Source organism: Pyrus communis, chromosome 3, assembly GCF_041283825.1.
Source record: "Pyrus communis isolate YQ-2024b chromosome 3, ASM4128382v1, whole genome shotgun sequence".
Classification (NCBI taxonomy): domain Eukaryota; kingdom Viridiplantae; phylum Streptophyta; class Magnoliopsida; order Rosales; family Rosaceae; genus Pyrus; species Pyrus communis.
In genome coordinates, this window is record NC_142567.1 from 25463515 (window position 1) to 25479810 (window position 16296).

Here is a 16296-nt window from a genome sequence, read left to right on the forward strand (position 1 = left end):
AAATTATCATATGCCCAATGTTCCGAGGTGATGTATGTTGACAATTTAGGATTTTCTCCAATGTCTATATTGCTGTAGGGCATTGTTGACCTTAAAAACTACCAAGCCTATGTGGCGTGCAGGCCGAGTCACTAATGAACTAACTACGTCCTTCGGTTATGCAGGGCGTGCCAACTTGTCGGCCGAGGAGTAAAATTTGTTGATGTTGCGTTAAGTGCGCTACTGACTTCTCGATCTTGCAACTGCGACCGAGGAAGGAACACATCTCGGCCTTTGGGTTCTCGAGCCTAAAGACAAGGCTACTAGTTCTGCGAAGTTCACGAATCGTCGGCGTCGGGTTCGATTACGGTGATTATATTCGTAAGAGTATAAGCACGTCGAACCGGCTCCAAACTATACAGACACAGGTACTCAAAAGAGATGTATGTCTTGATAGTAAATGTGGTTCGGCCGTCAAAATGCCGAACTCTGAAACTCACTTGTGAGTATCCAATCATAAAATCACTCGGCGTTCAATGTGCCGAATGTAGTAACTTGTAACACCTTACTTCGCCGGGAAGGCTAATAAGATGAACTCTGCCAATAAGGATTCAGAAACCCTTCTCGACCTAGACTTGGATAGGTAACCAGTCGAACCCGACGTAGTGCTGTTTATCCAAACTGAAAGTGCTCCTCGATCAGCTGATTCTACGGCAACAATGATGTTTATCCAAACTGAAGATGTTCGCCGATTGCCTTTACAGTGTTGTTTATCCAAACTGAAGGTGTGTTGGCAGAAAAAGAAAATAAAAAATCTCAAGATGTTTGAGAGGTTTGCGCAGGGCAATTTGTGTGTTGAATTGGAGGGGCCTTTTTAGTCGTTTGCCGCTTGGTATTTATAAAGATCCGTATGCTCAAGTCGTGGAAACCAATCCCAATTGCATTGTGACTCTGAGTCTTTATCTATTGCTAACCCCATACCTTATCACATAAATCAAAACCTGCTATCATCTTGAGAACCTGACCTTCCATCAAATTCGACTTTCAAAGATTTATCCTGATGCAATCTTGTTTTGACTAGATTATTGGCAACATTCAATGTATATTGTTGTTTTGAGCATATAGGAAAACAAAATAATATTATTTCATTATCCCTTCAAGACCCATCTGATCACGCCATCCCATCATCCAAGACTCATCTGATCACACCAAGTGCTATCTCTGCACGTTCTGTCAACAAACCCCAATTAATTCGAACTCTATTGTTGTTGCTTCCATTAGAGGTAATGAGAATCTCATTTATCTCGTTGTATAACTATAAAGATGAATCATATTGAAAGATAATTATTATGATAAAAATCATATTATTATCCCTCAACAATAACAAAATTATTTTCACTCTTCGATCGACGGTGTAGAAGCATGCTTACTCAACGGTCTCAATTACTCAGGCCGATGGTGTAGATTTAGGCCCAAACATTGCCCCCCAATTTCCTTGAACTTCAGCTCGTAAGCCGAATGTTTAAGGAAATTAACTGTTCGTAGCCAACAACATTTCGTCATATTGCTGAAACAAAGTTTGTTCCTCGGCATTAAAATCACCTCCGTTCTACCACTGTTGTAAAACTGGGCGAGGCCGAGAAGAATTGGGGTCGAGCAAATGATATGTTTTATATTGGCTCGGCATGATAATCAAACTTTGGCCAAGCTCGGCCTGCATATATATATATATATATAACATGATTGCCTCAGCCTGCCTATTTATATAAATATATAAATATATATATATGTAAACCGTTCTGTGCCAAGCACCCATATATATATATATATATAAAACGAGCCTATGCCGAGTACCAGCTTGCCGAGCTCGGCATGTGTGATATATACATAGGCAGAGCACAAGATGGTCCTCAGCTCATTAGAACAACCTTTATTTAAACAAGCCTAGTGTGAATTAAACTACCAGGCCGTCAATCACGTAAACTCTCCACTGTGCTGCATGGGATGTTCCTCGGGCCCCTTTATTTTCTTAAGCATCGGCCTACACGATTGAATGATGAAGAAAATAATTTATTCACTCTCCCTTTTTATTTTTCGCAAAAGAAAATGAAAAGTGGCCGAACCATAATTAGGAGGAGGCTAACGATGCTTTATTCTAAGCCGAGACCTGTTTGTATTAAAATTTTCAAATTGATTTCGCTCTAGGCTGAATAAAGGATTTTCTCCAAATATTTGTACTTTGGCAAAAAAAAAGTTTCATTTTCAACCGCCGAATGCATTGAACAATTATTATGCCCCTCGGGCATAATTACTTTGTTAATTTCGGCTTTTAACTCGAACAACTTAGCCGAATGGGATTTCGCCATATCGGCTTTATCACCAATAACCATATGAACTGTCATGGTTTCGGCATCTAAGACCATGTCTTGGCCCTGTTCATCATTGGAGTACTCCTTTAATGAATAATTTTCGAAGCTGAATTGTGGCTCAGAAACTGGAACTTTTTCTTCTAGGCCTACCACAATTTCAGTCTTGACTGAAACAACAGGTGGCCTAGGTTCTTCTTTGACCGTCTCGACAATCTTCTTTGGCAGAATTTTAATTGTGGCCGAAGCAAAAATTGCCCCCCATCTCCCTCCCCCCCCCCCCCCCCCCCGGCCTTTTGATCCAACCATTCTTCAAATGGAATTGATTTGAACCCAATAGGCATTTTCTTATTGAGCCACTTATAATATCAAGCTCTATCTTCATTTAACCATTGATCTTGTAAGCTGTGATGAACCTTCACCTTTCTCATTTGAGAGAAAGATTTTTGCCTTTCTTCCTTTGCTTCGATGATCCGGTCAAGGCGTTTTTATTGCTCGACAATTTCCTTGAATAAGCGCCAAATCTCACCCTCTCTGAGATCTTGATTTATCATGTGAAGTCCATAGTTTTAGCACATGTCCCACTGGGCATGCCAAAATGTTGACCATAAAAACTACCAAGCCTACGTGGCGCGCATGCCAAGTAACTAATGAGCTAACTACGTTATTCGGTTGATGTGAGGCGTGCCAACTCCTCGGCTGAGCTCAGCCGAGGAGTAAAATTTGTTGATGTTGCGTTGAGTGCGTTACTAACTTCTTGATCTTACAACTGTGATCGAGGAAGGAACACGTCTCGGCCTTTGGGTTCTCGAGCCTGAAGACAAGGCTGCTAGTTCTACAAAGTTCACGAATCGTCGGCACCGGGTTCAGTCACGGTGATTATATTCGTAAGAGTATAAGCACGTCGAACTGGCTCCAAACTATACGGACACAGGTACTCAAAAGAGATGTATGTCTTGATAGTAAATGTGGTTCGGATGTCAGAATGCTGAACTCTAAAACTCATTTGTGAGTATCCAATCATAAAATCACTCAACGTTCAATGTGCCGAATGTAGTAACTTGTAACACCTTACTTCTCCGAGAAGGCTAATTAGTCATTTGCCGCTTGGTATTTATAGAGACCCGCATGCTCTAGTCGTGGAAACCAATCCCAATTGCACTGTGACTCTAAGTCTTTATTTATTGCTAACCCCATACCTTATCACATCAATCAAAACATGCTATCATCTTGAGAACTAACCTTCCATCAAATTCGGCTTTCAAAGATTTATCCTGATGCAATCTTGTTTTGACTAGATTATTGGCAACATTCAATGTATATTGTTGTTTTGAGCATATAGGAAAACAAAATAATATTCTTTCATTATCCCTTCAAGACCCATCTGATCATGCCATCCCATCATCCAAGACTCATCTGATCACGCCAAGCGCTGATCTCTGCACGTTCTGTCAACAAACCCTAATTAATTCGAACTCTGTTGTTGTTGCTTCCATTAGAGGTAATGAGAATCTCATTTATCCAGTCGTATAACTGTAAAGATGAATCATATTGAAAGATAATTATTATGATAAAAATCATACTATTATCCCTCAACAATAACAAAACTATCTTCACTCTTTGATCGACGGTGTAGAAGCATGCTTACTCAACGGTCTCGATTACTCGGGCCGATTGTGTAAATTTGGGCCCAAACAGGCATACAAAAAGCTAAGGAAACATCTTATGATTGCTGGAAGAGATCTGATGAGTCGATTTTATATTATATATTATTTCCCTATTCTTGGTATATTTTGGTTATTATTTTGGTGATATTTTGATGCTTGGTTATGCATTTTTAATGTAGGACATGCAAACTTGTTCTAAGCATAAAGTAATCAAACCGTGGAATTTTTTAGTGATTTCAATTGGAGTGGGTTCGTGAATCTGTCAAGAAAGTTTTCTCAAAATTTCATAATTTTATCTCGAAGCATCTGATCGTGGCGAATTAATTTATGCCCAGCGTGCAGTGCTGGCAGATTGGGTTGTAGATAGGCCTGGCAATTTCTGACACGACCCGATAACCCGACACGACACGACACGAAATTAACAGGTGTTTGGGTCGACACGATAATGAATCGGGTCGTTATCGGGTAACCCGATAAGCACCTGTTAAGATAACGGGTTGGTTCGAGTATACACGTGGGTAACACGATACACGATAAGCAGAATATTATTTTTATAATTTTATAACCCTAAAAAAATACTGTAATAATTATATACATTAATTTTACAATTTTATACCCCTAAAAATTATAATAAATATATATATATATATATTAAATTAACTATAAAATTTATAATAATTATAATAATTATATATACTATAATAATTATACCCCCAAAATATTAAGTCTATCTATAATAATTTTATATATATATATATATATATATATATTAAATTTTATAAAAACTATAATAATTATTAATTAATAATTTAATATGCATGATGCATTGCATGATTTTGCATCCATTGAAATTTGATGTGATTTCTTTCCATTCAAATTTCAATAATCAATTTCTTGCCTTTGCCAACTTGCCGCCCTTTTTGAAAAAAAAAAATGGAGGGAAAATGAAAATGTTAAGAAAAGTTGAAAATAAAACAAAAAAGAGAGGGAATTAGGGAAAAATGTTGGAGGGAAAAGTGAAAATGATAAGAAAAAGTTGAAAAGGAAACAAAAAATAGAGGGAAAAATGAAAATTAATAGAAGTAGTGAGAAATTTTTTTTTTTTTTTTTAAGTTATTAACTTTTTATCACACACATGACTGTCATGACATATCTCATTATTTTTATAATGACACACGTAACACGTGATGTATGTACTATTCCGTGAACCAGTCAATTATAATTTATACATACAAAATAAATAGATTTAAATCTACTTAATAAATATACACACACACACACACACACACAGAGAACTTGATTGATGGCATACGAATTCTCCAAAACTAATTTCAACGATCCCAACCGTCAAACTTGTTTGTATATGCTTTGAGATCACATCAACAAAAAATCATAAAAAATAAACATTCAGAGATCAAGTAAAGGGACAAAGCTTTTCAACAGTTATAAACGAAAAATCACGATTTAAAGGTTATTTTAACTCCGATTTTGATGATTTTTTATAACTACACTCCTTGACCCTATATGTATACAATGAATGAATTCGATCTTCAATTTAAAATATTTACACAAGTGGATACCACAAAATCTTATGTTATACTTAATGAAAGTATAAATAAACTCTAAGTGTTAGTCAATCTATCGTTTTACGAATTCTCCAAAACTAATTTCAACGATCCAAACCGTCAAAATTGTTTGTATATGCTTGGAGATCACATCAGCAAAAAATCACAAAAAAAAAACATTCAGAGATAAAGTAACGGGACAAAGCTTTTCAACGGTTATAAACGAAAAATCACGATTTAACGGTTATTTTAACTCCGATTTTGATGATTTTTTATAACTACACTCATTGACCCTATATGAATACAATGAATGAATTCGATCTTCAATTTAAAATATTTACACAAGTGGATACCACAAAATCTTATGTTATACTTAATGAAAGTATAAATAAACTCTAAGTGTTAGTCAATCTATCGTTTTACGAATTCTCCAAAACTAATTTCAACGATTCAAACCGTCAAAATTGTTTGTATATGCTTGGAGATCACATCAGCAAAAAATCACAAAAAAAAAACATTCAGAGATCAAGTAACAGGACAAAGCTTTTCAACGGTTATAAACGAAAAATCACGATTTAACGGTTATTTTAACTCCGATTTTGATGATTTTTTATAACTACACTCCTTGACCCTATATGAATACAATGAATGAATTCGATCTTCAATTTAAAATATTTACACAAGTGGATACCACAAAATCTTATGTTATACTTAATAAAAGTATAAATAAACTCTAAGTGTTAGTCAATCTATCATTTTACGAATTCTCCAAAACTAATTTCAACGATCCAAACCGTCAAAATTGTTTGTATATGCTTGGAGATCACATCAGCAAAAAATCACAAAAAAAAAACATTCAGAGATCAAGTAACGGGACAAAGCTTTTCAACGGTTATAAACGAAAAATCACGATTTAACGGTTATTGTAACTCCGATTTTGATGATTTTTTTATAACTACACTCCTGGACCCTATATGAATACAATGAATGAATTCGATCTTCAATTTAAAATATTTACACAAGTGGATACCACAAAATCTTATGTTATACTTAATGAAAGTATAAATAAACACTAAGTGTTAGTCAATCTATCGTTTTACGAATTCTCCAAAACTAATTTCAACGATCCAAACCGTCAAAATTGTTTGTATATGCTTGGAGATCACATCAGCAAAAAATCACAAAAAAAAAACATTCAGAGATAAAGTAACGGGACAAAGCTTTTCAACGGTTATAAACGAAAAATCACGATTTAACAGTTATTTTAACTCCGATTTTGATGATTTTTTATAACTACACTCATTGACCCTATATGAATACAATGAATGAATTCAATCTTCAATTTAAAATATTTACACAAGTGGATACCACAAAATCCTATGTTATACTTAATGAAAGTATAAATAAACTCTAAGTGTTAGTCAATCTATCGTTTTACGAATTCTCCAAAACTAATTTCAATGATCCAAACCGTCAAAATTGTTTGTATATGCTTGGAGATCACATCAGCAAAAAATCACAAAAAAAAAAAAAACATTCAAAGATCAAGTAACGGGACAAAGCTTTTCAACGGTTATAAACAAAAAATCACGATTTAACGGTTATTTTAACTCCGATTTTGATGATTTTTTATAACTACACTCCTTGACCCTATATGAATACAATGAATGAATTCGATCTTCAATTTAAAATATTTACACAAGTGGATACCACACAATCTTATGTTATACTTAATAAAAGTATAAATAAACTCTAAGTGTTAGTCAATCTATCATTTTACGAATTCTCCAAAACTAATTTCAACGATCCAAACCGTCAAAATTGTTTGTATATGCTTGGAGATCACATCAGCAAAAAATCACAAAAAAAAAACATTTAGAGATCAAGTAACGGGACAAAGCTTTTCAACGGTTATAAACGAAAAATCACGATTTAACGGTTATTGTAACTCCGATTTTGATGATTTTTTTATAACTACACTCCTTGACCCTATATGAATACAATGAATGAATTTGATCTTCAATTTAAAATATTTACACAAGTGGATACCACAAAATCTTATGTTATACTTAATGAAAGTATAAATAAACTCTAAGTGTTAGTCAATCTATCGTTTTACGAATTCTCCAAAACTAATTTCAACGATCCAAACCGTCAAAATTGCTTGTATATGCTTGGAGATCACATCAGCAAAAAATCACAAAAAAAAAACATTCAGAGATAAAGTAACGGGACAAAGCTTTTCAACGGTTATAAACGAAAAATCACGATTTAACGGTTATTTTAACTCCGATTTTGATGATTTTTTATAACTACACTCATTGACCCTATATGAATACAATGAATGAATTCGATCTTCAATTTAAAATATTTACACAAGTGGATACCACAAAATCTTATGTTATACTTAATGAAAGTATAAATAAACTCTAAGTGTTAGTCAATCTATCGTTTTACGAATTCTCCAAAACTAATTTCAACGATCCAAACCGTCAAAATTGTTTGTATATGCTTGGAGATCACATCAGCAAAAAATCACAAAAAAAAAACATTCAGAGATCAAGTAACGGGACAAAGCTTTTCAACGGTTATAAACGAAAAATCACGATTTAACGGTTATTTTAACTCCGATTTTGATGATTTTTTATAACTACACTCCTTGACCCTATATGAATACAATGAATGAATTCGATCTTCAATTTAAAATATTTACACAAGTGGATACCACAAAATCTTATGTTATACTTAATGAAAGTATAAATAAACTCTAAGTGTTAGTCAATCTATCGTTTTACAAATTCTCCAAAACTAATTTCAATGATCCAAACCGTCAAAATTGTTTGTATATGCTTGGATTTTCGAGTGTAGATATAGTACTTGAACGAGAAATGTTTTAATGTTTTGAAGTAATATTTATGTGGCAATGTGTGGTATGTGCAAATTTTTTAAAAATATATATTTTTTCTTAACGGATCATAACGGGTCATAACGGGTCGAGTCACTTTACCTGTTGGGTAAAGTGACACGACCTGTTAAGGACCCGTTAAGATAACGGGTGTGACACGACACGACCCGTTAAGATAACAGGTGTTACACGAAAACGACACGAACACGATAGACACGACCCGTTTGCCAGGCCTAGCTGTAGAGCTTATTTGCAACTTTTGGACTGGAAGATGATGGATTTTGGACTTGGGCTCTTCATGGAACTTGAAGAGGAGGTCCTAATCTTTAATTTGAGTTATTTTGGGCCTGTATTGGATCCTGAAGGTCTATAAACGCGGCTATCACTGTGCTAGACAGATTTCCTAGTCATGACAGGAATGTAATTCCTAGTTATCATTTTATTATTTTATTCCCTAGTTTTTAGAAAACCTTTTCTATGAAGGTTTTAATTTGGAGTAGTATAAATAAGGCTTTTTAGCCATTAGGGTTTGGGGGAGAAGGCACACATTATTTTGGAGAACTTCAGACTTTTTACCTACAATGTGTTTTCAATCATTTTTCTAGCTAATATATTTTCTTTAGTTTTTATAGTTGTTCGTAACTAGTTCTTTTGCTAGGGCGAAGGCACAAGCCTTAGCATGAATATGTGATTTTATTAATTTACTTGTGAATGGATGCATGTTTGCTTTGAATTATTAATCATCATAATTAAACTATCTAATTGTCTTAGTGATTCGAGACTATTAGGGTTTTTAGACAAGTAATTTGATGCAATTTCTGTTGGAACATCACCCTGAAATTGAAGAAGGCTTCTTGTGATTAGTAATTGTAAATTCACTTAAGGCGAACATCACGCTCTTAAGGGTAACATGATTTTTCAAAGGGTTTTCACAAAGCTTAATGAATCTTGCATATTTATATTTGATATGAACATCACAGACGGGTTGCATGTTAGATATACGTTTTCGCTTGAACATCGCATGGAAAATATGCATTAGGAAAACCTAATCTTCAAAGCATGTATGTAGAAATTCATAAATAATTGGTAAAATTACGTAGGATTGTTAATGGTGACGGCGGAACCCTAAGTTTTCACAACCTTAATTTTCAAAAACGTCTTTTGTTTTCTTTACTTTGCTAATTTCTTTAATTTTTTTTATTTAAAATTCGTTTTTATTATTTAAAATTTCAAAATCAATTTTTTCCAAACCTTGTTTCAAATAATTAATTAAGAATTAGTTTAAACACAAATTATTCATTCAATTCTTGTGGAAAACAACCTTGCTTAAGCTGTTATATTACAACAACCTTGTACTGTTGCAAGTATTTTTAAGTGTTTTTATTCCTACTTTTGCAAGTGGTAAAAATCCTATCAAGATCTAAATTCAAATCCCCCAACCCATTGATCAAATTACTCCTTATGACACGCCCACAAATTCAACGGAATTCTTAAAAGCAACTTGGGGCAAAATGGGTTTCATGACATCTTTCAAGGGGATCTCAGTTGTGAAAATTATTTACCACATTTGTATACAGCGCCTACAATAATCCCCTCACATGTTAGCCAAGTGACCAATTAAATGTGAGGGGCGTTGTAGGCGCTGTATTGTATACCAACTCGGGATAGGACCCTGGCAATTGTAACGAAACATAAATGTAGAAACAAGCACTCACACCAGATACAAGAGACACTGCAACACAACACATAAAACCCTATATTGCCATGAAAATCTTGCTCCGTATGAAGTACAACCATCAGTTCAATTAGCATAGTTTTTAAACCTAAATCGGACACCATGCCGATTGCATTCATACAATCAGAAGAAACAGGACCAGGCGCCAAACCAGACAAAAGAAAACATTACAATAACCAAACTCAAACATGCTCAATCCCTTTTTATAAGCCATTTCCGATTGGGAAATGTTATTAGCACTTCAAAAATCTCATTCTACACTCCTTACAAATGTATTTTTCTTTCTAAATATAAAAATTTTGGAGTGTAAAATGAGAAATTTGGAATGCCAATAACAATTCCCTTCCGATTTTGCAGTTCCGAGATATTATTCTAGTTTCAGTGCACAAGGGAGGATGCTACAGTGGATCATCATAACAAACTGATTTAAAAAAAAAATACACTACCTTGTCTAACAAAAAATTGTACCGATGGAGGATAGAACTGAGTAACTGAAAAAAAAATCCAAGTATAACAGATCAGGCTAAATTCCCTAAAATTGGAGGAAACCGTATCAAGCTGCTTGAACTTCAGCTGCTGGAGCACTTTCCGTAGGTTTAGTCATATTAGGAACAATTTCAGTCTTCGAGTTTGGAATGTACCTCCAACCACGCTTGTGGACTCCGCTTATTTTCTTGGGGGCATCTGCGGCTGGCAAGCCTGAAACAAATTCAATTATATTCATTTTCATATAAGAGAGTAACTTAAAATCGACAAACCTAACACAGAAAATGATCAAACATTATTTTAACAGTTCTTCATTAGTGTTACAACTACAAATCTGACTCAGAACTCTAAAGAATTAGTCATTACTAAACAAAAATGACAAACAATTAGAGAATCGAGACTAACAAAAAGGAAGCCTTACATGATCCATGCAAGTGCACAGGTATTACATATGTATATGTATGCGCATAGTGGAGGTGTAAAGAGTGTCAATACCCCTAATATACTTCTCACTTGTAACTTATAACTGAAACTAGGATGCATGTTTCACTGTCAGAAATAAAAATAACATGACAAGGGGAGCGCTCAATAGAAAAACTCGATAATGCATTATTTCCCAACCATTCAGGATGTTTCACTTGCAAACGAACATGACGAGTATAATTCTTACCAGATATCACAAGTGGAATATACAAATGCAACCAAAATCATGAAAGCTGAACAAAAAAGTTACACGTTTTGGATCACCGGAGTACATAACAACGATATCAAACAACTTTGAGAACGCAAATATCAATCAGATCAGGGTTCTATGACTTTTGGGCTATCGAAAACAATCACAATTATCTAGCATTTATCATTTGTGCTAGCAATGTCATAAAATCCTTATACTGCCAATACAAATGAAACTCAAACAAGAAAAAATTCAAATTCCAGGAAATGTAAAGGTTAACTGACCTTCCTTATGAACGATTCCCCATGCCTTGCCATGTCTACCATCCTGAAAAATTAAAAACCGCATAAACCCTAAACCATTAAACCCCTAATAACAGTAACAATAAAAAGGAAAAATGGATGAAATTCCCACATCTAATGCAAGCAATTAAATGCGACAGTTCTAGGCGAAAGCTCCCAACTTTGTAATCATTTTTCCACATTTTCCCACTAGCCAAACAGAGCAAAACCCCCAACAAAATCTGGGAAAATTTGGTAGCAACCAATACCTTGTAAAGATTGATTTTTGTAATCTGGTAAGAGACGCCGACCCAGTGGGTCTTAGCCATTTGGTACCCCAATCCCCAGTCGGGCAGAAACTGGGCCACCTCGAACAGGTTCTTCTTCTTCTTCCGCTTGGGTTTCTTTGATGCCGAAGAAGAAGCGGCGCCGGCGCCGGCGGGTGGGTTTTGGGAAGCGGTGCTGAAGCTTCGGAGGAAGTTCGATGTGAGCCTCCAGAGGCTTCCGGTTCGATCCGTTAATGCTCTGCTTGCGAGACTGCTCGCCATTTTCCGGTTCGGCTTTCTCACTCTCTCCTTTCTCTCTGTAACGAGCTTCGTTTGTGTAAATTGTGTTTTTGCGGGGAGGCGGAACTCGTTTGAGAGGTTTGTGTTATTTACGGAATGACCTCGTGAGTTTTCTCGAATTGGTAAATGACCCCTATTCCTTGAAATTATTACTCTTGAGATTTTTATTTTTGAAGAAGATTGGTCCCTTCTCATTCAGTTCTACCATTCCGGTACCACATGAGGCATCATCATCGTATTTGTGGTCCTCGGGTTAACTTGTACACTAAAGCAGCGCTGGTGATCCTAATAAATGCAATCATGGGAGTTCAAACTTGGGTTTTAGTTTCAAACTTTTTGTCTCTTTGCACTAAATCAACCGCTCGAGATCAAACATTTTAAGACACAATTGATCGCACCTTTGGCATTGCAGTAAATTCTTACACTAAAGGAGTGTTTAGTGTAGAAAATGTTCTATCTTACAGTAATCGGTCATGTGAGAAGATATAAAGTATACAAAATGTTGCTTTTTGCGTTTCAGTTTCAAACTTTTTGTCTCTTTGCACTAAATCAACCGCTCGAGATCAAACATTTTAAAATAAAATTGATCGCACCTTTGGCATTACAGTAAATTCTCACACTAAAGGAGTGTTTAGTGTAGACAATGTTCTATCTTACAGTAATCAGTCATATGAGAAGATATAAAGTATACAAAATGTTGCTTTTTGCAACAGTGGTAAAGTGACTAGCATATGAGGAGACACTTTTAAAAGGGCAAGAATTTTAATTCCTTTAATTCAAATAAGTATTAAAATGCAATTTTTTTAGGACTACAGTACTTGAGATTTTGCGCAACTCAAGTAAATTCCTAAATTAATAAAATTCTAAAAAATCTTGCGCAACTCAAGTTTTGATATTTTGGAGATCAATGGCTCGTAAATGAGAAAAGGCCGTCGATATGCCTTGCGAGCTCAACGTAAAAGAGGGTAAATTCGAACTTTAAACCTCTTCTAACATCGGCAACTCATTCGACAATGCTCAACATAGAGAAAGGGAACCAAAAGTAGGGATAACCGGAAGTTCGATAACGCTACCGAGAACAGAAAGTAGATAAGACAATAAAAAGATCAATGCTAGAAAGCAAGCGAATATATCACTACTGCAAATACATAATGTCGAAAATAAGCAAAGTTACAGCACAAAGCAGCAACTGGAAGTTGATTTTAAAACTTGTCCCTTGATCCCTCTCTCAACCGGAAATTCATTCATTCACATGCTACACAAACGCACTAAACTGGAAAGTCGATATTAAAAGAAGCGATACTGCTTTGACGATAGAATTACATTTCCTCCTCATACTCTTGCTGCTCATCCTCGTACTCATCCTCATCGGCTGTTGCATCTTGGTACTGCTGGTACTCAGAAACCAGATCGTTCATGTTGCTCTCGGCTTCAGTGAACTCCATCTCGTCCATGCCTTCACCAGTGTACCAATGCAAGAAAGCCTTCCTCCTGAACATGGCAGTGAACTGCTCGCTCACTCTCCTGAACATCTCCTGGATGGATGTAGAGTTCCCGATGAAGGTCGATGCCATCTTAAGCCCGGTTGGTGGGATGTCACAGACAGTTGACTTGACATTGTTGGGGATCCACTCAACAAAGTAGGAAGAGTTCTTGTTCTGCACATTCATCATCTGGTCATCAACTTCCTTGGTGCTCATCTTACCACGGAACATGGCTGATGCTGTTAGGTAACGTCCATGTCGGGGATCAGCAGCACACATCATGTTCTTGGAGTCCCACATTTGCTGAGTGAGCTCTGGAACAGTCAGGGCTCGGTACTGCTGAGATCCACGTGAAGTAAGGGGAGCAAAGCCCACCATGAAAAAGTGGAGACGGGGGAAGGGGATCAGGTTAACAGCAAGCTTGCGCAGATCAGAGTTGAGCTGACCAGGGAACCTCAGGCAGCAAGTAACTCCAGACATTGTTGCAGAGATCAAATGATTCAAATCACCAACTGTAAACATAAAAGAAGAAACAGAGACATCATCAGCAATCATAGTCCTATGAGGAAGCAGAAATCAATCAAGGAGCATGTAGTTCAACTTAGTATATGTTTCATCGCAACCACACATAATCAACAAATCACGCTTTCAAACCCCAACAGTAAAAAATAAACAAGTACAGAAAAATCAATCATCCATTGCTCACCAAACCTTATTTTCCAAGAAATCAATTCATGCTTTCCGAAAGCAACAATATAAAAGATAGTACAAGCAAAGAACATTCAATAATTCATTGCTAGCCAAAACGTTTTTCGACTTCGAAATCAAATGACACCTCATTTACTTTCACAGTAATTACCATAACTCACCACAAAACGTAACATCAGAACAGAGACATCATGACTTAAAAACCCAGCTAAACTTAGACATTCAAACTTTCATTCATTGCCAAAACTTACTTTTCTAAAGAAATGAATGGCAACCCATTACTCAACAATCAATAACAAAACACCGAACACTTCACATGACCGACAAACTCAAAAGCGAAACACGATGGACATTCAAATCATGCAACAATTAATCATCCAACAGAGAGTAATTAACATGGTCAAACAACTTGATATTTAGATAAAGCGTAAATCAAGATCTATAAACATACAAACACTTGTACAAAATTGATTCAACCAAACAACAAAGAAGATAGATCTGAGCAAACTTACAGCTGGGGGTGGTGAGCTTAAGTGTGCGGAAGCAAATATCGTAGAGGGCCTCATTGTCCAGAACCATGCACTCATCAGCATTCTCCACAAGCTGATGAACCGAAAGAGTAGCATTGTAAGGCTCCACAACAGTATCTGAGACCTTGGGAGATGGGAACACGGAGAACGTCATCATCATCCGATCTGGGTATTCCTCCCTGATCTTCGAGATCAGAAGCGTTCCCATCCCAGATCCAGTACCACCTCCCAACGAATGGCACACCTGAAACCCTGCACCACCAAATCACAAGCCAATATTAGGGTTTAACCGATCCAGAAATGTAAACCCCCAAATCTCAGAATCTCACAAAATGCAGTTAGGGTTTCATCATTTCAGTAAACTAGGGTTTAATCGACACAGAAATGAAATACCCAATCTCAAAATCTCACAAATTACAATTAGGATTTCGTCCGAGTTCACACATACCTTGCAAGCAGTCGCAATTCTCCGCCTCCTTGCGAACCACATCGAGAACGGAATCGATCAACTCTGCACCCTCAGTGTAATGACCCTTGGCCCAGTTGTTCCCAGCACCCGATTGACCGAAAACGAAGTTGTCAGGGCGGAAGATCTGGCCGTACGGCCCAGATCTGATACTGTCCATGGTGCCAGGCTCCAGATCCATGAGCACGGCGCGAGGAACATAGCGGCCGCCGCTGGCCTCATTGTAGTAGACATTAACCCTCTCAAGCTGGAGCTCGGAGTCACCGTGGTAGCGTCCGGTGGAGTCGATGCCGTGCTCGGCGCACACCACCTCCCAGAACTTGGCCCCGATCTGGTTGCCGCATTGGCCTCCCTGGATGTGAAGGATCTCACGCATTTTCGGTTCTAGGGTTGAGTCGCTGAGATCTAGGGGGAGAGAGAACGAGAGAGAACGATGAAGTTTTAGAGAGAGAAAGAGGAGGAACGGCAAGGATGAGGGGCAGCGAGGGAGTGAGAGGGCGGATATATAGAGGGAGTGAGCTGTAACCCTACAACGGCTCTTTACTAATTTATTTAATTATTTAATTTTCGGATTTTTCATTGGCTGTTTAAATCAACTGGGATAGGGAGAATCAACGGCTGGATTTGCGCCACCTAATTTGATGGGTGCAGAAACGGTTTTAAATTTTTAGAGCCTAAACGAAGATTTTGAATTTTAGAATTAGGGATACAGCTGGATACGGTGTGGCCCACTGGTTTATTTACGATTCCAGGATCCCTGAAATTGTAAAATGACGGCATTACCCCTCTCCGATCTGGTGCCGGTTCGATGTCACGTGATGTGAGGCTGTACAGCCTCGAGCTCCGTGGGGTAAAAAGGTTATTCGTGATCTGGCATTGCTTGCG

The 16296-nt window shown here is 36.8% G+C and overlaps 2 protein-coding genes across 2 annotated transcripts; both read right to left on the reverse strand.

The window, feature by feature from the left end:
• Nucleotides 1–10215: 10215 nt before the first annotated feature.
• On the reverse strand, nucleotides 10216–12302 carry LOC137716474 (uncharacterized). Its single transcript, XM_068455934.2, has 3 exons — nucleotides 11927–12302; nucleotides 11661–11703; nucleotides 10216–10916 (listed from the first exon to the last, which is right to left on the reverse strand). Exons 1-3 carry the CDS (start codon nucleotides 12203–12205, stop codon nucleotides 10771–10773), a joined length of 468 nt encoding a protein of 155 aa, XP_068312035.2. The 5' UTR covers nucleotides 12206–12302; the 3' UTR covers nucleotides 10216–10770.
• A 1031-nt stretch (nucleotides 12303–13333) lies between these two features.
• LOC137715110 (tubulin beta-1 chain) lies at nucleotides 13334–15935 on the reverse strand. The gene is made up of 3 exons (XM_068454335.2): nucleotides 15394–15935; nucleotides 14928–15197; nucleotides 13334–14219 (listed from the first exon to the last, which is right to left on the reverse strand). Exons 1-3 carry the CDS (start codon nucleotides 15785–15787, stop codon nucleotides 13543–13545), a joined length of 1341 nt encoding a protein of 446 aa, XP_068310436.1. The 5' UTR covers nucleotides 15788–15935; the 3' UTR covers nucleotides 13334–13542.
• Nucleotides 15936–16296: the final 361 nt, after the last annotated feature.

Excerpts from the sequence above, each read along its gene's own strand:
- LOC137716474 (XM_068455934.2), bottom strand. The coding sequence starts at position 12,205 with ATGGCGAGCAGTCTCGCAAGCAGAGCATTAACGGATCGAACCGGAAGC. Across the intron at positions 11,704-11,926 it reads CAAAAATCAATCTTTACAAG|GATGGTAGACATGGCAAGGC; the intron begins GTATTGGTTGCT and ends TTAATTTTTCAG. Across the intron at positions 10,917-11,660 it reads GGGAATCGTTCATAAGGAAG|GCTTGCCAGCCGCAGATGCC; the intron begins GTCAGTTAACCT and ends AATTTGTTTCAG.
- LOC137715110 (XM_068454335.2), bottom strand. The coding sequence starts at position 15,787 with ATGCGTGAGATCCTTCACATCCAGGGAGGCCAATGCGGCAACCAGATC. Across the intron at positions 15,198-15,393 it reads GAATTGCGACTGCTTGCAAG|GGTTTCAGGTGTGCCATTCG; the intron begins GTATGTGTGAAC and ends TTGGTGGTGCAG. Across the intron at positions 14,220-14,927 it reads TAAGCTCACCACCCCCAGCT|TTGGTGATTTGAATCATTTG; the intron begins GTAAGTTTGCTC and ends TTATGTTTACAG.